This window comes from Mustela erminea, chromosome 8 (genome assembly GCF_009829155.1).
Source record: "Mustela erminea isolate mMusErm1 chromosome 8, mMusErm1.Pri, whole genome shotgun sequence".
In the NCBI taxonomy this organism is placed as follows: domain Eukaryota; kingdom Metazoa; phylum Chordata; class Mammalia; order Carnivora; family Mustelidae; genus Mustela; species Mustela erminea.
Genome location: NC_045621.1, coordinates 60,924,046 through 60,946,381, shown reverse-complemented (window position 1 = coordinate 60,946,381; position 22,336 = coordinate 60,924,046). Strand labels below are relative to the sequence as shown.

The following is a 22,336-nucleotide window of genomic DNA, read 5'->3' as shown; positions in this document are numbered from 1 at the left end:
TTGCAGAAGACAGCTATCCAGTTAGAAATTTTCTGGCAGTTTTCCTCCCATCTTTTTGAGCTTTTTGTGAATATGATTCTGCCTAAAGATTTGAAATGCCATTTATGCAACAACATACGTAATGGCTGGCTCCTACTGTTGTTTACCTAAACCATGTTCCCTGTATTACTGTATAAATGCATACAGTTATTTACAATAAGATTATGTGTATATAGTTATTTATGTAGATTGTCATTTATATCACACATGACAAAAGTCAGAAATGCAATGACATTGGCTTACATCAAAAATCACTTAGCATTCGGAGATTGACACTAAGTTCAGAAATCCAGTATCTGTACCATGTTCACTGACCAAGTTTCCACGAAGAACACATTTAATAAAATCTGTGGCCAAAGGATGTCCTAGGATTATTGACAAATGAACCTTTCTTTTTTTTTTTTTTAATTTTATTTATTTGATACAGAGAGAGATCACAAGTAGGCAGAGAGGCAGGCAGAGAGAGAAGAGGAAGCAGGCTCCCTGCTGAGCAGAGAGCTTGATGCAGGGCTTGATCTCCAGGACCCTGAGATCATAACCTGAGCTGAAGGCAGAGGCTTAACCCACTGAGCCACCCAGGTGCCCCAACAAATGAACCTTTCATGAAGGCTGATTTTACATTTGAAGAAGAGGAGAAAGAGTTGGACACAAGTTGGGGATAATTTTGACCCACAGAATCTACAGAAGCTTTTGGAGAATTCTTTATTTTTGCACATTTGGTATGGTTTGGCTCTTGGAGTTATGTGTGTATGCAGCAGTAAAGCAGCTTTTCCTGGGCTACTAGAATGGAATCCCATTTTCTTTAGGATATTGGCTTCTGGCTGGAAACACAATAAGGAATTATCTTGAATATATATATATTTTTAAGATTATTTATTTATTTATTTGACAGACAGAGATTACAAGTAGGCGGAGAGACAGGCAGAGAGAGAGGAAGGGAAGGAGGCTCCCTGTGGAGCAGAGAGCCCGATGCAAGGCTCAATCCCAGGACCTTGGGATCATGACCTGAGCCAAAGGCAGAGGCTTTAACCCACTGAGCCACCCAGGCCCGCCATATCTTGAACTTTTTATTTGGTCTCATTTTGCATCCTGGTGCAGACAAACACTCAGATGGCGAGAAATGGAAATACTTTGCCATCCAGTATTATGCAAATGAAATTTAATACTTAGAGTGTGTTCATTTTTAACAGCTGATTTAATTGTTTTTAAGAAATATTTGCCATTATTCATTTTTTACTCAGTGTTACCTTTTAATATTTATCATGGTTTATAAGCAGGTAAGATGATAGATTGTCATATGTTTATAAAATGTGCAAGAATCTATTTGGTCTTTGTTTCACTTAATGAGTTTTAATCCTAGATGTTTTATGCAGAGTCATTAAGGTGGTTGTAAAAAGAGCATGTATTTGTAATCTTTAAGAAATCTCTCTTTTTGGTTTTTTCCTCCAGGTTATCACACAACATTTGATTTTCCCCGCCACTTACATTTATCATATAGAAAGAAAACCACACACATAATTCTACAATTGCCTAGGAACAGTAGTTGCCATGGCATTTTTTGTTTGATATACGGGATACAGCTGTCTGTATTTCCAAAAATATGACTTGTTTCATTCAGTAGGGAAATGCACCAGTGCAGCATAACAGAATATTATCTGCTTTCCCCTTTTAAGGCTTTCCCATATATATATAAATATATTTAGTGTTGGTAGTTTTAATAACATTTTCAAAGAGTCTTAATCACAAGAGCAAAATTAATGACCAATGTTTACGGAGCACTTACTAATATTTTGAGACCAGGGTACTAAGCACATTACTCATTTAGTGCTCTTGAAAATTCCTCTGAGCCATTACTTTTTAGGTTTCTGCCAGCTTTACCTCCGACCCAAACGTAAGGAACTATGCTCATTAAAAAGCTGTTAGACTTTAAAGAATAATACACTTCAAAGAATAACAGGTCATTAATGGAGTTAGTGTGGATTTTTCTCCCTTATCTACCAGTACACAAAAGTTGTGTCTTTCTGAAGTACATACTGAATTAATAAAATATTTAAGATAATCAGTTTTAGGAATCTTCCTCTACACGTTCCTATAGAATGAAGCTTACTTAGGCTTTCTACCGCTATGACATTTAGGACCTCATGGGCGAGAACATGCCTTTCTTTGGTAACCAGCATATACCAGAGACCAGGGCAGAGAAAAGCAGGCCTCTTTCCTGGAGCCATGGGGATAAAACTATGGGGTCACTTGGGTAACACCTGCCATACAGCCTTGGCCCCCTTTCCAAGATTAACTGAGTTGATCACTGTTTGTTCCCTTGGTTGCTGCTTTACTCTGGTGGGGGCCATAAGTCAGTTAATATATAGATGTTCCCTACTCTCCTACCCTACCCGTGGACATTTTTTTGTTCTGATCACTGACCATGGAGAACGTTAATTACCACCGTAGTCTGTCTTTTTAACTTGATCCTGACCTCTGATTTCTCCTGATTTATCTTCTCTTTTTTCATCTGAGATGTATTACTGAGTTAGGCCCTTATCTTTGGACATTTAAAAAATGTCATTAGTAAGGGATTATCACTAATAAGACTTGGTTTTATGATATCTCAAAGTATTATAGTGTTGATGAAATGAAAGCACAGGTTGCCTTAGGGAGAGAAATTTAAAAACCTTGCAAGAGTATATAACCCAGGTTGAACAATATGTGGGTTTTTTGTTTGTTTGCCTGTCTCTGACCTACATGGAGAAGGGCTGGAAAGGAAGTATACTATGGTAGAAGCAACCCTACTCTGGCTTGAGAGAGAGTCTTGAGTCTACCAATAGGTCTCTTGTCATAATTCTTCTCATTGCCTTCTTTGTCTTCTACCTTGAAGAACAAGCCATTGAACTTCTTTGTGGCTTAGGTTTCCCTCTGTACAATAAGATTTTGTAACTAAATTTCCAAAGGTCTCTTCCAACTCTAGTGTGGCCAAATTATTTTATCTTTCGTTATCTTTTAGAATTAGCCTTTAACAGATAAAAGTGCTTTGTTACGTGGATCTTTGGTTTGATCAGTATTAATCAGATATTGATGCCTAGTCCTAGTATTACTTCTCTGAGGATTTTTGAAACTCTAAAGTACAATAATGAAGTAAAACATGGATTAACTTGGGCGCCTGGGTGGCTCAGTGGGTTAAGCCTCTGCCTTCGGCTCAGGTCATGATCTCAGGGTCCTGGGATCAAGCCCCGCATCAGGCTCTCTTCTCAGCAGGGAGCCTGCTGCCTCCTTTCTCTCTCTGCCTGCCTCTCTGCCTACTTGCTATCTCTGTCTGTCAAATAAATAAATAAAATCTTTTAAAAACAACAACAACATGGATTAACTGACATCTTTCTCCCTGAACCTCTGACTGTAACACAAAAGTAAACCCTGGTGCTTTGGACATCAATAAAATGAGGTAGAGGATACAGAGTTTGAGGAAGATATGCTCAAGTTAATGAATTTGTTAATTGGAGGATGCAGGTGATATCATTGACTACTAAGGAATTTGAATCTAGACCATTTTGAGAGAAATCTAGTAACAAGCTTGGCCACCAAGAATCCTCTGAAGGGAGTATAATTTTAGTAACCAAAAAAGATACAAGTGGTGGTGGTATTTAGACACCTCTAAGTGAATCCAGCTCTAATCTCATTGCTTGCTGTCATAGAATTTATTTCAGCAAGTTGATAGGAACACCCTTAAAACTGGCAGAATAGATGACTGCTTCCATAGTGTGGCTTTAAGAGCTCCAGGCCCTGATACTACTACCCTGTTTCTCTTTCCCCTATATACAGTAGTCTGGGACTGGACACATCACCTCTAGTTCCTGATAGGGGTTTTCTTCATCTACGTTGACCTAGACAGGCAAAGACTTTCAGTTCTGTCAATGAAGGATCTTTAAACAGGTTTATTGAAAGAACATGAAAGTAGGATATAGAAGTTCTAGATTTTAGGAGCACGTGCCATTTAAGGGAGGGGATGGGTGTGGAGGGAGATTCAGGGCAGCAATACAAACATCCCTAGCCTCACCAAAATAGCATTTTATTTTAAAGGCTTCATGAAGAGAGAAACTGGCATATATGCCTTCATTCAAGTAAAAAAATGCATGTGTGTGTATAACCAAGTATAGAGGATATGTTTAAAAGGCTGGACACCAAAACTTCTGTGAGGTAACCTGTACTGGTTGGAGTTTACAAGGATTTTTTTCTTTTTTCCCCTCATCATTGTATGTATTGTTTGTATCTTATAGGAGATTTTTGCCAATTTTATGATCAAATCAATAGTAAAACTGAATTCATTGTGATTAAAAAAAACTTGCTGGTACAACTTTGCTTATTTTGCAAATTCATTATAATACTTCATACTTCTATATTACATTTACTTTATTATAATTATATGTTTTGAAGTTTAAGAAAACTGACCTGTTGTCCAACTTGTAAACTTATTTTAGAAAGACTTCTTCCATCAGGAATTAAGAATTCAGACCTGGGGTGTCTGGGTGGCTTAGTTGGTTAAGTGTCTGCCATTGGCACAAGTCATGGTCCCGGGGTCAAGCCCTGCTTCCGGTTCCCTGCTTCTCTCTCTCCCCCTCTGGTGCTCCCTGTGCTTGTGTTCTCTTGTGCTCTCTCTCTCTCTCAAATAAATAAATAAAATCTTAAAAAAAAAAAGAGAAAGTTAAGAGTTCAGACTTGACCTTTAGTTAGTTAGGTAACAGGTCATGCATAAGGATATGATTCATAGTAAATTAAATAGTATGTTGTAATATTTATAGAGAATATTCAGGTTGGAGAAGGATAATGTGATTCTGGCATTTAAGGAAAAAAGGTGAGTTTTAAGAGTTTCCAGGGGTGGCCTAGGTTTTCTCCTCTAACCCATTCCTCTCCACGTGTAGAAATCATAAATGGAAATAAAACCTCAAAGCTTCTAACAGAAACATTTAACAATGTCCTTGAAGCTGGGCTACCGTATTTCTGTCCTTTGATTCAAATTTTTTTCTTATTTTTCTATTTGTAGTTTTTTTTTTACTCTTTTCTACAGAATCTATTGATTTCAGTGACCCACTTCGTATAATTCAACAGTGATTAATAAGTGATCTAATAACTTGTACAGAGCTAGGACTCAGTAAATCTACTGAATGCCATTCAATTCCATTTTCTTCAGCTAAATTTAGTTCCATTTTGAACCAGTAAATCCTGATCTGGGTGTGAATTCTGAGGGATTAAGTATCTGGCATGGTTTTCAACTTGACCTTGCCACTTTCGCTAGTGTTCTCTTCTCTGTGCAGTATTTTCCTTTTCACAGACTGTAAAGCTCAGTGATGTGCATTTCTGTTAAGGGTGCAGTTTTTGTTAATGGCAGGCAAACTTAGTGACTCTAACTAAAGTAAATAATTGAACATCTCTAATCATTAACCAAAATGTTTTACCCTAGTAAGTAGAAACCTCTCTGTGTTCTTATTTTGTAAACGCTTTGGACTTAAATATAGTTTAATCTCAACTTCTTTTTAAAAATTTCAGCCATAATTTGGCCAAAGGAAATGTATTTTGGTGCTGGAAGCTAAAAACCACTCTAAGTAGTTTTTCAACTTTAATTCTTTACATTAAATTTATGAAATATTCAAATTTACATATTATACAAAAATTCATATACCCATCCCCAAGATTTAGCAAATTAGTGTGAAGTATTGTGCTTTTATTAAATTCCCTTGGGGAGGATAGAGCTGCCTGAGATAACCAAGGAGGAGTTTTTACACACAGTGAATTACACACAATGAATCTGGCTTCTGCAGTGGACTAAACACCAGTTCCTGAACACTGGGCGCTGTGTTGGGGTCTTAAGGTTGATTATTATGGAGATGGACTCTAACAGGACTCTTAACCACCATCACTGAGGACAAAGTATAGTCTTCGAATAAGTACCTCCTTTTATCCATACTTTTCAATCTATGTAGGAACTATCATTTGCTTATTTTATTTACAGATCATGTTCACGTACTTAAAAGTAGATGAGCTGCATGTAACATCAGCTAATGTTTACGAAGCAGGTTCTGTATACTAAGCACTGTGCTGAGTTTTCACACATGCCATTTCCCATAAGCATCCGGACCCTTCTGAGGTGTAGGTGCTCTTACTTTCCTCACCTTATAGATAAGGAGCTGAACGCTACAGAGACACTAGATGGCCATGCTCCCAAGTTCAAGCCCTGGCAAAGCCCAAACAAAGCTCATTTGTTTGGTAAGCATTACACTAGGCCACCTTCCAACTTGCAAACCCTCTAGAAGCCTCTCTCCAGTTAGACACAAACTCACCTTCAAAAATACCCAGTAGCTCAAGCCTGACTAATGCAGGGGTAGGGCGGTTAGGAGACTATTAGGCGCACACTCCTGAAGGGCACAGGAAAACTAGGGCTTAAGCGTGCATCTTGGTTAGACACTGATGGCCTTGCTCGCCTATTTTCTGTCTTTTTAAAAAAAATTTTTTTTAGCCTTTCATTTGTTTTTAATGTTTCAAGTTTTTATTTAAATTCTAATTCACATATAATGTAGTATTAGTTTCAGGAGCAGAATTTAGTGATTCACCACCTACATATAACACCCAGTGCTCAACACAGCAACTGCCTTCCTTAATCCCCATCCCCCATTTAGCCCATCCCCCACCACCTCCCTCCCGCAACCCTCAGTTTGTTCTCTGTAGTCTCTCAGGGAGCCTGGCTGACTCAGTCGCTTGTGTCTGCCTTTGGCTCAGGTCATGATCCCAGGATTGGCTCAGGCATGATCTCGGGGTCTTGGGATCAAGCACTGACTGTGTCAGGCTCTCTGCTTCTCCCTCTCCCTCTGCCCCTACCCACCCCACTCCCTGCTTGTGCTCTATCAAATAAATAACATCTTTTTTTAAAAAAGTCTTTTTTGCCTCCCTCTCTTTTTTCTTTCCCCTGTGTTCACCTATTCTTTTTCTTCACTTCTACATATGAGTGAAATCATATGGTATTTGTCTTTCTCTGACTGACTTATTTTGCTTAGCAGAATACCCTCTAGCTCCATCCACAATCTCATCGTTGCAAATGGCAAAATTCCATTCTTTTTTATGGCTGAGGAATTTAATTCCATTATACACACACACACACACACACACACACACACACATACATATGCGCACACACACACACACGGACACACACCACATCTTCTTTATCCATCTCTCAGTTGATGGACACTTAGGCTTTTAACATGATTTGGCTTTGTTGACAATGCTATTGACATCAGGGTGCATGTGCCCCTTTGAGTTGGTATTTTTGTATCTTTTGGGTATATATCTAGTAGTGCAATTCCTGGGTCGTAGGGTAGCTCTGTTTGTAACTTTTTGAGGACCATCCATACTGTTTCCCAGAGTGGCTGCACCAGCTTGCATTCCCACCAACAGCGTAAGAACATTCCCCTTCCTCTGCATCCTTGCCAACGTCAGTTTCCCGTGTTGTTGACTTTAGCCATTCTGACCCATCTCATTGTAGTTTTCGTTTGCATTTCCTTGATGATGAGTGATGCTGAGCATCTTTTCATGTGTCTGTTGGCCATCTGTATGCCTTCTTTGGAAAAATGTCTATTCATATCTTCTTCCCATTTCTTTTTTCAAAGATTTTGTTTAATTATTTGTCAGAGAGAGATATATATAGAGAGAGAGAGTAAGAAAGCATGAGCAGGGAGAGGGGCAGAGGGAGAAGCGGGCTCCCCACTGAACATGGAGACTGTTGCAGGGCTCAATCCCAGAACCCTGGATTCATGACCCGAACCAAAGGCAGACACTTAATTGATCCACCCAGGCGTTCCTTTGCCCATTTCTTAACTGCATTATTTGTTTTCTTGGGTGTTGAGCTTGATAAGTTCTACATAGATTTTGGATACTAACCCTTTATCAGATATGTCATTTGTAAATATCTTCTCCCAATTCTGTAGGTTACCTTTTGGTTTTGTTGATTGTTTCCTTTGCTGTGCAGAAGGCTTTTATCTTGATGAAGTCCATATAGTTCATTTTTGCTTTTCTTTCCATAGCATTTTGTATGGGAACTCATGATGTGTTTACTTAAGCAGCTGTGGTGGTTTAGTGAATCTGCTTTCTAGAAGTTGTCCTTCTTGGGTTAGAAGTGCTCTATTCTTGTATGCTGGCTGCATATACTGCACCCACATTCCTCAGTATACACCACTTTTCTCGGTTACAGTCTATTTAGGAACACCTAGAACTTCTAACTCAAATGCTTCTTCTTTTCCTTTTGGCTTTTGCTTAAGAAAAGACTGTTTGCAGTAGATATAGAACATCCCTTTCTCTCTCCCTCCTTTTTTTTTTTTTAAAGATCTTATTTATTGGACACAGAGGGGGAGATAGATAGGAGAGGGAGCACAAAAAGTAGAGGGAGAAGCAAAGGGAGGGGGAGAAGCAGGCTCCTCACTGAGCAGGGAGCCCGATGAGGGGTTTGATCCCAGGACCCTGGGATCACGACCTGAGCCGAAGGCCGAGGCTTAACCGACTGAGCCACCCAGGTGCCCTAGGACATCCCTTTCTCATGGTCCAGGGTCTCCTCTACTTTGGTCTTAATAGTGATGTTTTATTTTAATACAAAATAACCCCCAAGTCTGATTTATATTTACCTTACCTTTCCTTCTTAGCTGATTATCTAAACTGATCATTCGTATTCCCTGAAAACTTCTGCCCTTGGCCTATCCTACATAAGTTGTTAAATTTACATTTTTGTCATAAACTTAGTAAGTCTTAACCATTAATTATAGCATGGAGTCTAGTTATGACAGGTCACTTGCATCTTTCTGGTACCACTCAGTGACAGTCATGCTGTCTTAACATTTTCCTTCCTGGTCTCTGTGGTTCCATTGCAGCTCTATAGTGTATGTCCATTTGTTTTCATGTTATACCTGCACAACAGGGTCAAGGGAATTAAATTCTGTAGGATAAAGTTATAAAAGATGTCCTCCTTCAAAAAGTTCATGTCTTTGCTCTGCTTTTCCCTTAGCTGCCTTCATAAATGCTATTGAAAATGTTTTAGTAAAACTAAAGTCTGTATATTTTGACAAATTTTAAAATCTTTATCCATAGAAATATAAATATCCTGTACAAAAATAAAAGTTTGCTTATTTTAAGACCTCTGGGGACATAAGTGAAATATGTGAGTCTATTTTTATTTTGCCTTTGAGTTATGGATAGGTTCATATAAACTTTGGAGTCTGCCATATAAATTCCGCCCTTTAGTTTCTATACAGTATGTTTTATTACGACCAAAATTTAAGAGCTCTAACTCGTAGAAAGATACTGTCATTTGAAAAATTCATGACTGCTTTTATCAGGTAATAGAAAAGGCCAATAAATGACGGTGATTGGGAATCTGGCGCAAAGAGGAACACAGGTTTGCATCCTAAACCTCATGAAAGCAATCAGTCTAAGCACGGGAAACAAGTTTTCAGCGTGGACATAGGAGGAAAATCAAATGCTGCCCCAAATTTGTGCATTCAGCAGTTACTTATTGATCACTAACTATGTTCTTACCAGTAAAGTAGGTCTGTGAGAGAAAGGAGTTGTGCCTTGATAGGGCTTTATAGAGTAAATTCACCTGAGAAATAAAATGACATATTCTACAGCTTTTGATAGTTACATCATCATTTTGAAAAGTGAAGTGTTGCATTATTTAAGAAGAATTTTTCACCTTTTTCCTAATGACTTCTCAACTTGTTAATTTTATAAGATAGCAAATGAAAGTTTCCAAGCACAGGGATATATCATTAATCAATAAGAAGAAAACTTTATATTCTACTCAAAAGGATATTTAAATACTACTCATCCAGCTGTATGTTATAGTGCATTTCTTCTCAGCCCTTTATTGCCAAGAGTCCTTCTTCTGATTGTTTCAAAAGTCCAAATGGCAATTAAGGATCTGTGTCCACACCCACTCTGGAGGGGGGTAGGGTAGAGAGAGGGCCCTTAGGTTTAATCAGAATTGGCTGTAGGAACTGAATCAATCTGGGTTTGGGTGGCAGGTTTTAAGTCTTTCCTTGCTGGATTAGGTCTGGGTATATTAAGTGGAGATCAGATAAGGGTCCAGGATGGAGGCACAAGTTTGGAATTAATTGGCATATGAATAATACATAAATCCAAGGGAATAAAGGAGATTACCAACCGAGTGAACATAGATACTAAGAGAGTGTTCCCAAGGACGGAGATGAGAAGGAACCCTAAAAGAAAATGGAGCATTGAGATCTGTGCAGAGTAGGGATGTGGTAACCTGGAAGTAAGAAAAAGAGAATTGTGAGAGGGTGGCCTATTCTGTCGAGTGCTACAGACAGATCAAATAAATGAGTTCTAAAAATTAACCACTAGTTTCGTGGTGGTGGTGATCATTGATGACTTTGATAGGAATAATTTTACTGGATCAAAAGTTGGGAAATATCTGGTTGGAAGTGTTCATGTGGGGGATGAGAGTTGGAGACAAAAAAAAAAAAAAAACAACTATGAACAACACTTGGAAGCAGGTCAGTCATAAAGAGAAAGAGTGAGACGACGTGGCAGTGCGCCAGGGGGCGGCAGGTGGCGCTGAGGCAGGCCTGTCTTCAGGTCCATGGACAGTCACATGCCAGGCGTGTGAGCGCTGGCTCTGGAGAGAGCCGGTGACCTCAAGTGACCTTGCCGTGGGTAGACATAAATTTTTGAGATGTTTGTCATTAATACATTAGTACTAAAAAGGAAAGATTAATCGAGCCAGCTGTTTTAACGTACAGACATTCTTCCCTTTCTGCCTCTTGCTCTACATCCATATTTTCTCCCTATTTTCCTCTGAAAGCTAGTTTTTCACTCTTATGCTTATGAGTCCTCCACATGATAATTGGTTATTCGTATGCCATTCTTCCATCCTGGCCTGAGATTTTTGAGAAGGACCCTATTTTATTTTGCTGTGTTTCCATCTCCTAGCTCAGCTCCTGGCACACGGCAGATGCTCCCTAAATGTGTTTTGAAGGAATGACTCTTATGTTGCATCTCGGCATATGAAGTAGTCGATGTAAAAGTCAGGATCTTCCCGGAGTTCGCTATTCATTTCTAAACAGAGATTGTGTCTGGTCGTTTTGTTTCCCAGAGCCCGTGTGGAACAGGCATAGTGAGGACCGGCTCTCTGCAGCTCAGCAGCACATCTGCCGGCAGTTCATCTTTGAAGAGGACAAAGCGAAAAGCACCTTCCCCACCCTCCAAAGTACCCCTGCATCAAAGTGATGACAACAGTCCCATCACTGGTAACGTGACTTTTCCCATTAACATTACGTGTGCATTAGGTCTTATTTCAGACAGACAGTCAAGTGATAGAGGTTATAAATCAGGTCTTCTTACTAAAAGACGATACTTATACTAAGGCTTTTTAATTAATTTTAATAATATTTAGATAGCCCCTGATTATTCTCACTTAACTACCTTTGAAAAATCCGCAACATAAAAAAAAAAAAAATTGCCTGGCTTCCTGACCCTCAGATTGAGTGTGTGGTCATCTGTGAATCTCTTCAGGACACTCTCGTTCCAGGATTGACTCCCTGTAGGAAGGGGGAGCTAAGTCGATTTTAGTTGCTTCAAAGCTAGATGGTGAAATGGCTTCTAACAAAGTTAGGGCTATCTCTTCCCAAATTACACACACATGAATTAAGCTACTAAGGGATTACTATATCTGTGACTTGTTTGTAAGGTGTGCTGCTTCTGTCTCCCAGTCTTGCAGGCAGGATGCGCAGTTCCTTCAGACGGTGTTTTGGAAGCAAACTCTCCTGAGGGGCTGCCCAGCCCAGGTAGGACACCTTTACTCCACATCACGTAGTTCCTGGAAAAAGACATTTCAAGGTCGTTGAGGAATGAATCTAGTTATAATTCTCTGTCTGTGAAAGAGACACAGATGCTTTGACTCTTCTTTCCCAAATTTTATATTCTGAAACGAAAAAATTTCCACCCTGGGTTGAGTATGAAACTGACAGGACTCAAAATTTTAGTTTTGTGATAGTACCGAAAGAACTTTACTTATGCCAAGTCCGGTTACTAACATATGTCATTCCTCATGGGAGGAATGACACATGTTAGTTAGGAATGTACCTTAGTGTGTTCAGAAGAAACTTACACCAGTGTGTAAGGTACCATTGTTTACACAACTGTCGTAGGTATGAATCTGATGTACATAGTGTCCTAGTTAAGCGGTAAAAATTTGTTATCTTGAAGTATTTCCTATTATATGGTGTTATTTTGGATTCTTTAAATAAATGAAATGCCAGTAAAAATTAACTTAATACTGTTACCCTATGTTTTAATAGTAGCTATTATAAGAATAAATATGGTAAAATTTCTTAATTCTTAATGTTAGCTATAAATGAATATGAAATACTAATGTCTAACCAAAAACAGAATATTACTCTGTCAGTACTTTAGCATGGGTATAATTTTATAGGTATGAAAATTGCTCAATAGAACCCTATCTAATTTTTATAATTAATGTTCATAAGCACAGGAGAAACTCAGGAGCACCCAAATGCTCCTAAATCTTTTAATACTTAGGTGATTTTTAGGAATTTGAGATTTTGACCCATCTTATATAAGAATTCTCCTGTCCTCTGTAATTAAGAACATTATCCTTATATAACTAGTCGTGACTTTTCTTATTTCTTAAGTCTTACCCAGAATAATATCAATGATACCTCAGGTTTCTGGACCTCCAGCACCTTTGAAAATACTATTTCATGCTATAGTCTCTTCATTTGCTGTATTTGCAGAATTTATTTGCGAAAGATAATGGTCTTTAATGTTTTGTCTGCCTTTTGTAATGCATTTTGCATGCCTTGACTTTCTGGAAAAGCTCAAAACATGTTTAAATTTGCTGTTTAGAAATCCTTTGTCAATTGAATTAATGTTAAACCAAGTACTATAAGATCTTTCAACTTTGAAATGTACATGTTAGCATAATACATGTCAGTTAACCATAATCCTGGTATATTTTTCATGTTCAAAATCTTAAAAGATCCCAACCATCTATATATATTTGCCAACCTCATTAAAAAACCTAAAGTAATATTTGTATTTATGTTCAAATGTTGAAGTTGTTCTCAAATAAAACTTCACAGTAAAAAAAAAAAAATCCCTTTTTTTCCACAAAGGAATTTTATTTATATAATATCAAACCATATAAGTGAAATGAGAAGATTCAGAAGTATTAGAAAGGAGGTGTGAATGCTATTCAGACTTTGCTTGGTATCTCTTCCCCCCCCCCCCACCGGCCCTGTTAGCTCTTCTCGTTTAACACATGGATAATTGTGAGCTAATAGATCTGATTTATTCGAAATGCTTCTTGTTCTCTGCTTGCCTTAACTCTGTTGTCTAAGTGCCATTTCCACAGATTTTACTTCTTTGGCAGACTCCTCCCTTGGCCCCGGGCTCCCCAGTCATGAACACTGCACTGTGCCCAGACTGCTGGATGAACCCTCTCTCTCTGAATGCCCTGGAACGCCCGAGGCGGCTGTAACATCTCTGACATGTAGGTGGCTGGGCCTTTCCTGCCTGGTGCTTGGTTTAATGCAGATTAAGATTATCACCAGGTCAGCATTTCATTACTTGGCTACCCTTTGTGTAAAAAGGTCTCAAAGAAATATTAGTTTCCTCCTTTCACTCAAAATTCTCTTATAGGTTTGGAGGTTATGATGTTTTCCCTAACCAGATGAATATGACAAGGCCTAAGATGAATAAAACAAGTGGTTCTGGAGGATTTCAGCTTTTCTTCTATTAGGCTTTCTGCTTTTTTTGGCAAAACTCTGAACTCTGTATTTTCAGTGTTCAATTTTATGAATATTAAAGAATATATATATTATATATATATAATTTTTTTCTTTCTTTTGTTATCTAGTCCTGGCTTACTTTCTGAAGTATTGCTTTTGATTGGGATTTTTATATTAAATTACTGGAATTATTTTGTTACCAGATGGCAAAAATTTATAGCTAGGTAATACTTGCATTTCATTATAAATAATTTTATTCAATTTTTTATTAACTCAAAATGAGTCCATATTTAAAATGATTTAAAATTAATATCACATACTGTTTATAGTAATGCAAAATTGTGCAGCCAGTTTGGAAAATAGTTTGATAATTTTTTTTTTTTAAGATTTTACTTATTTATTTGACAGAGATGGACAATGAGAGAGGGAACACAAGCAGGGGGAGTCAGGGAGGGAGAAGTAGGCGCCCTGTGGAACAGGGAGCCCACTGTGGGGTTCGATCCCAGGACCCTGGGATCATCACTTGAGCCAAAGGCAGATGCTTAACAATGAGCCACCCAGGCACCACGACAAATTTTTAAAAATAAAATTTAAGCATTCATTTTTCTGTATAGCCCAGCAGTCCCACTCCTAGGGATTTTCCAAGAAAAAATGAAAACCTCTGTGCACACAAAAACTTAACCTGTAAATTATTTTAGGATTTTTATTCATAATTGCCCCAAGTGGGAAACAACCCAATGTCCCTAAACTGAGGAATGGATGAACTATGGTCAGGCTGTACATTGGAATGCTACCACCTACCCATCCAAAGGAATGAATACTACATGCGGTGACATGGCTGAATCTCCAAAGCCTTGTGTTAAATGGGGAAGCCAGTTGTAAATGGCTAGATGTTGAATGATTTCATTCATATGACATTCTTGCAAGGGTGAAACTATAGAGAAAAGAGTAACCAGGGTCTAGACTTAGGAGGAAGGGATGATCACCAGAGGACCTGGGGTTTTTGGAGATCGATGGACTTGTTCTATATCTTGATTTTGATTGTAATAATTAAACTTTCAAAAGATGACTTCTGTGATTTTTTAAACATTTATACTTTCAAAGTTGTTAAATCTTAAAACTTTACAAAGATTTTGAACACTGTATTCTTTGAAAGCGACTGTTCTTCCCTTAAAACTTATGAAGCTGGAATATGATCATTGTGCTGCCTTATTTGTGGAATTTGTTGTTTACAGCCCTCACCGAGTCTTTTTTTATTGTCCTAAAATGTGGCCATCTTATAACATATAGAAAACAAAGTTGATTTTTTATTTTTCGAAGCTTTGGGCAATTAATGCTAGTCAACCAACCAACTCTGAAAGTTTTTTTGGATTATTAGAATTTTAATTTTTTATTTTATTTTATTTTTTAAAATACTTTATTTATTTATTTGACAGAGAGAGATCACAAGTAGACAGACAGAGAGGGGTAAGCAGGCTCCCTGCTGAGCAGAGAGCCCAATGTGGGGCTCTATCCCAGGACCCTGAGATCATGACCTGAGCTGGAGGCAGAGGCTTAACCCACTGAGCCACCTAGGTGCCCCGGATTATTAAAATTTTTTTTTTTTTTAAGATTTTATTTACCCATTTGACAGACAGAGATCACAAGTAGACAGAGAGGCAGGCAGAGAGAGGAAGGGAAGCAGGCTCCCCGCTGAGCAGAGAGCCTGATGCGGGACTCAATCCCAGGATCCTGAGATCATGACCCGAGCCAAAGGCAGACGCCTTAACCTACTGAGCCACCCAGGTGCCCCGGATTATTAGAATTTTTAAAAATAATCACAATCTTTCCTAAGACTTTTAAGAATAGGAATACTCTTCAAGCTAATAATATATATATATATATACACATATTATAATATATATATTATATATGTGTGTGTGTATATATATATATATATATTTTTAAGCAAGCCTATATGATGCTTATAACTACCAAGTTATAAAATTTCAGAAAAATAATTTGAAAAGATTTTTGAAATACATAACTCATTCTTTAACTGAGACTGGTTTCTCAGTGAGGAGTCCTATACTCAGAAGTTGAAGTACTTTTTTTTTTTTTTTTAGGATTTATTAGAGTGAGAGAGCATGTGCATGCCTGTGCCCACCAGTGAGGAATGGTGGGGGAGGGGCAGAGGGTGAAGGAGAGACTCTCAAGCAGACTCCCTGCTGATTGTGAATTCCCAAGGCAGGGCTCATCCCAGGACCCAGAGATATGTGACCTTAGCTGAAATCAAGAGTCAGATGCTAAATTGAGCCACCCAGGATGCCTATATGAAATAGCTTTGATGGGCAAGAGAGAAATAGGGATAACAATAACTTGCTAAGCGTTTCCTCAGTTAAACTAATTTGTAAGGAGCTTAAGATATGCTAAGGGGCCATTTATAAAACACATTTGCATCTAAACTGGAACAGACGTTAATTTTCTCAAACAGTTTTCAAATTATATAAATGTACTCTTACTGCACAAACATGATATACTATTGTAGGCACATAATATTATACATTGGTATCATAATGATGCTTTCACATGTCATAATAAAATAAGACTTGCCAAAATATATTTTTTAAAAATTCATTTAAATTCAAATTCTTTAATATTTTTCCTGTTGAGTAATCTCCTTTTTTTACTCACAATGAAACTGTCAATAAAAGTCTCCATATTTGTTTGTTAAATAGCATAAATAGCATACTTTTCTGCCTAGAGATAAAATTAAAGACATACATTACTTTAAATACTCAAGTACATTGAAGTTTTTATTAAATTTTGTGGATGTGCTGATCACTATAATCTAATGCTACACCATCCCCCTCCCCCATTGTGGTAAAATTAAGTTTTGTTCAGCTGCTATTGTATAAATGGCAGTGTTAGATTATACTTAAATAAGCAAAGATTCAGAGACTCATTCTTTGGTTTAAATTAAATTTCACAGCTACTGTGGATACCAGTTAGGATGTCTCCTCTTTTAATCTGTTGGGCATTTGTTGTTGGTACTAAAGGAACAATGACAAAACTCATTCTTATACAATGAAATATTAACTGCAGCTTTTGAAGAGAATCATTCTTTCACACACACACACACACACACACACACACTGATACGGGATGATTTTTTCAGCCATAGTTAAGTGGAGAAACAGAAGGTGAAAAACATCAGCTATAGTATGCTTCCATTTATATTAAATGGACCCATAAAAAAGAGGGAAGCATGAGTATGCATATCTGCTTGTATGCTCATTATACTTTCTGATAATATGTAGGAAAAACCTGTTAAAGGAAGTTGCCTCTGAGAAACTGAGTGGGAATAATTTTCATTGTATAATACTTACTCATATTTTCAAAAAGTATATTAAGTGTCTAAATGGCTTTTAATTCTCGTTTTGTATTAGAATCACCTTAGGAGCCTTAAAAATTCCTGGTGCCACCCTTCAGAGATTTTTTTTTTTAAGATTTTATTTATTCTTTATTTGACAGACAGAGATCACAAGTAGGCAGAAAGGCTGGCAGAGAGAGAGGGGGAAGCAGGCTTCCTGCTGAGCAGAGAGCCCGATGTGGGGCTCAATCCCAGTACCCTGGGATCATGACGTGAGCTGAAGGCAGAGGCTTTAACCCACTGAGCCACCCAGGTGCCGCCCCTTCAGAGATTCTGTTTTAACAGGTGTGGAGAGGGTGTAAACACTGGTATTCTTTTTTTTTTTTTTTTTTAAGATTTTATTTATTTGTTAGAGAGAGAGATACAGAGCGCAAGCACAGGCAGACAGAGTGGCAGGCTAGAGGCAGAGGGAGAAGCAGGCTCCCTGCCGAGCAAGGAGCCCGATGTGGGACTCGATCCCAGAACGCTGGGATCATGACCTGAGCCGAAGGCCGCCGCTTAACCAACTGAGCCACCCAGGCGTCCCAACACTGGTATTCTTAAAAGGGGCTCAGATAGTTCTCCATTGTAGTTCTGATAACTTCTGGTCAGATTTTATAAGTATACTTGTATAGATATAAAATTTTAAAATCTCATGTTCTTCTAATTAATATTTAGAGCTATTATATGAATGTAAAATCATTTAAATTCAAAGATACATAGCTATCTCTCAGACTGAGACATGTAACTTGAAGATTATGAGTTTAAATAACTTTTTTCTCTACCATGAATAAAACCTAGCATGATAGCATATTATTTTTAGAATTGTATATGTCCAAGATAATTTAGCTATATGTTAATGTGATTACTCATCATTAGAGGATTATTTTCTTATTAGTTTTGGATGAGCACTTAAAAGAGTCCAGCTAATTATTATTTTTAAAATTCCTTTCTTGCTGGGATTGCATAGGATGAATGAGGCAGATTAATATTTAGGATTATATCTTCATTTCTTTGTAGCTGGAATAAGCTCTGATCATAGCCTTGAAGAGATAGATGAAAAGGAAGAACTGAGTGAAGTGCCCAAAGATGAGACTGAAAATATTTCTCTGAAGTCACAAGCTATTCCTTTTGGATCTACTGATATAATAAATACACTGAAAAATGATCCTGACTCAGCCCTTGGCAATGTTACTGGAGAGTCCTCACAGAACTCCAAAGAAGAAAAACAAGAAGCTAGAAACACAGATAGACAGTAAGTAGTCTATTTGCTGGAAGTGTCGGTGATGGTTTGTTTAATGAGTACTAGTCTCTGAATTATAAATCTGATATTATAAACACAAATATAGTAGTCTCTTTAGTTTAGACTCTGTTCACCATCATTACCAGAATGTTTATTAATAAAGTATCCATATGCATGTTTTGTTTTTAAATAAAATCAAAATCAACAGTTCTGGTATCCTTGTGTGAGACAAACCATAGAATGTAGTTAATTTGTGTGACTCAAATATAAAAGTATCTCTTTGTTTGTATTGTATGGGTTTTGCCTATTTTGTTTGATCTAAATGAAACATTTAATTTTTAAGTTTCACGAAATGCTTCTCAAGAATTTTCACTGATGTATAAAACAGTTCTGCATATTAGATTATGATGTTAAGTTACTAATTTAGTTTTTATAGTTAACTTTATAATGCTGAGAGAGCACTTTCCACTTGGCCCTAGGAATTGAAGTCTATACTACAGTATGCTTATATTGTGTTAGAAATGCCACCTCACGAGTAAAAATGAAATTAAGTAAGCAAAGTAAACCATCTTCATCAAAGTTTTACTATAATTTTCATGGGAGTGTCACCAAATTAAACCCTTCTATCACTAAAAATAAGACAAAAAAACAGTTGAGGTCAGCCCACATCCTGATTTGCCAGAAGTTGGCTTTGTCAGATGAAAGACTTAAATATTTCATTCAGTTTCCTTTTTCTTTAAAAGACAAATAATAATAACAGAAAGACACTGTTTTTGGAAAAGTATCCATTTTACCAGGCTTCTTAGATCCTTCCTTATAATAGGACCACTCTTTGAAAGCTAATGGTTCATAGCAGCATTTCCTCTCAGTTTTTTTTTTTGTATTTTTTCTTTGCTATTAAATTTCCAGTATTTGGCAGAAGAAAGATGATTATTTCAATCCATCTGTCTTTGGAAATTATTGCCTCTTTTCTCATCTGGCGCGTGCACGTGTATGTGTGTGTGTGTGAGTGTTTAAATAGTATCAGTATATAACATATAATATCCTGTTTTGCAGAGGGCCACACATAATGGTATATGATGCAAGTAGTGGAGAGAGGGTAGTTGACAGTCTAAGAAACTTGAAATCATTGGGCCCACATCAGGAGAATGGTGAGTTCCATAAACACTAATAGCCAATGTTTTCAGAGCACTTACTGTATGCCAAAGGGCCATTCTTAAAACTTTATATACAATAACTCATTTAATCTTGTCTATTAACTCATTTACAGGTCTTACTATTTTCAGTTCCACTTTATGGTTCATTGAACCACAGTGATGCTATGTAATTCACAAGGGTTCCTGTTAATTAGTAAGTAGCGGACCCTGGATTTGAACTCAGGCAATATTACTGTCACAAGTGCTATTAACTACTGTGTGTACTATTTTTGTTGTTAAATCTTAGATGTTGTTTAACCTAGATCTTGGATCTTAAAGATGTATACTCTGTGCATCCATTTGTGATCTATTTCCCTTTTTTTTTTTCTTTTTACTAACTCCCAAGTCCAAAACTGTTTTACTTAGGTGAAACTTGTCTGCATGATTTTTAATCTAATTGCATAGTGTTGACATCTAATTATGTGATGTTATTTACCAGTATCTTCCACACCCCAACTCCCTAGTCAAGATGTTTCTTTGCTTTGTTATATTTCACTCCATTCTGTCTTTAAAACTATGCTCATTTTTTTTTCTTTGCAAGACATATGATTTCACCCATTCATTCAACTATCCACCAAATCCTGTCACTTCACTAATTTTGTTACTTGCTTACTAGAAGCCATGTATTTCTCTAAAAGGTCTTGTCGGCTCAACCAGATTGGGCAGTCTTTTGGATCAGAGAAATTACATCCAATACTTTGAATTCCTCATAGCACCTAGTAGAATACTGACCTATTGTTAAACTATACAAGTCATCAACTTAAGATTTTTTTTTTGACTTTACAATGGTGTGCAAGTGATACACACTCCATAGAAACTGTACTTTGAATTCTAAATTTTGGCATTTTCCTGGGCTAGCAATGTGCTACGTGATACTTTCGCACAATGCTGGGCATCAGCAGCTCTGGCTCCCAGTTGGCTTTCCAATGGTAAGAGCCCTCACACCTGCCACCATTCTGCTGTTCACTTTCAGTACAGTAGTTAATAAGTTACATGAGATACTCAGCCCTTTACTATAGAAGAGGCTCTGTGAGAGAATGATTTTGTCCAACTGTAGGCTAGTGTGTTTTGAACACATTTAAAGTAGTATAGTATTCTGTAATATTCTGTAGCTTAGATGTACTAAATGCATTTGACTTAACAATATGTTCAAGTTATGATGGAATAGGTTACAATGTAACCCTATCATTAGTTGAGGAATCTGTACTTAAGGTTGAAGTTCAGAAAAATGACACTACAGAAATAGAAGATGCGAGGAATGCACAATGGTATTATAAGAAGATATGAAGGAATTTGCTTATGAATTCTCATAGTCCAGTCTGTTATATTAATATACAAAACTAGGTGAAGATTCTTAGAAACCATAGGCATATACTTATTCATATTTGGATAAAATGTGGATTATTCCGGTGTCACAAGTGGATAGACTGATGTAGATATATGTTGTTTTACCTATGTAGGATGTGTTGGTTATTTCAAATAGGTATCTGGTTCATTTTCCCCATGGTCAGTACCATCCTGAGATAAAATACTGAGAAGTTCTAAAAGTATATAATTTCCCCATCCTTTTCCTCTTGATTCAGTTCTTCACAACATACATTCTGATGGCCAATAGAATTTTACTGAGAAATCATGCTGCTTCCTTCTTTTAAAAATGATGGATCATTTTTGCTAAGATTTTGGCATCAAAATCTTAGTGATACGGTCACAGGTGTATTTCTATAAGAATATTTTTTTGGTTTACATTTGATTTGCAATGACCTCTGTTGACTCTACGTGGGTTTTTTTTTTCTATTTTTTAAAATTATAGTATTTAGGCAATTTTTTAAATAAATTATTTCTATTATCTTAAAAACAGTTTTATAGTTTTCTTCCTTTTTTATCTACATTATATACTTGTCTGACAGATGATTCATTTTGTAGATGTTGTTGTCAGTTTTAAGTAGGGGAAGGAAAGGATAGTACAAAATTTACCTTTTCCTTCTACTGGCTATCATTGGAAAATGACCTAACCATTTGTTGACATTTGGTTGGTGTCATTATCAGGTATGTATGGGGATGGATTAGCTACTAAATCCAGCAGTGATCCCAGGTTTCCAGTCCTGTCATTGGGAATAATTGTGAGATTTTGATGAGAAATTCAGAATTGGTGAATAGTGAAAAATAGACATTTGGAGTTCCAAAAGCAATTAGTTAGGGTTTATAGGGAAATGAATTTAAAATATGTTGATTTACTTTGTTTTGGAAAATATTTCTGTTGTGTAACTGTTGTGTAATATAGGTATATAGCTATACCTATATTCACTGGAAAATGAGAAATAGGCAAGAAAGAAGGCAATACATTTACATTCATTTCCTGGTACCAGGGACCATTTCTTTTGTGCTTATAGAGGTGTTGACAATAGTACTTTTCATATAGATATTAAAAATACTTACAAACCAAGTAAAAAACAGCATAGGAAGAAATGTGTCTTTTTCATGAAAATCAAATGTGTCACAAAAGTTAATAATTATGAGTCATTGAGAGGTCACTTGTATAGAAAACAAATATTCTGCAAATCAGTTGCATTTTTTTTTTGAATTTTTTTTTTTTTTTAATTTCCAGCATAACAGTATTCATTATTTTTGCACCACACCCCGTGCTCCATGCAATCCGTGCCCTCTATAATAC

General features: G+C 37.0%; 1 protein-coding gene across 9 annotated transcripts in view; it reads left to right on the top strand.

The window, feature by feature from the left end:
- The window catches only part of COBLL1 (cordon-bleu WH2 repeat protein like 1), a 171,702-nt gene that overhangs the window by 137,609 nt on the left and 11,757 nt on the right, over positions 1–22,336 (top strand). For 7 of the 9 annotated variants that reach the window (XM_032355777.1, XM_032355775.1, XM_032355780.1 and 4 more), the window contains 5 exons: positions 11,180–11,333; positions 11,796–11,870; positions 13,460–13,597; positions 18,247–18,481; positions 19,526–19,620. In XM_032355777.1, the coding sequence (XP_032211668.1) occupies positions 11,180–11,333; positions 11,796–11,870; positions 13,460–13,597; positions 18,247–18,481; positions 19,526–19,620 (697 nt within the window). The remainder of the gene's footprint in view (positions 1–11,179; positions 11,334–11,795; positions 11,871–13,459; positions 13,598–18,246; positions 18,482–19,525; positions 19,621–22,336) is intronic. The other 2 variants (XM_032355778.1, XM_032355776.1) reach the window with 1 other exon arrangement.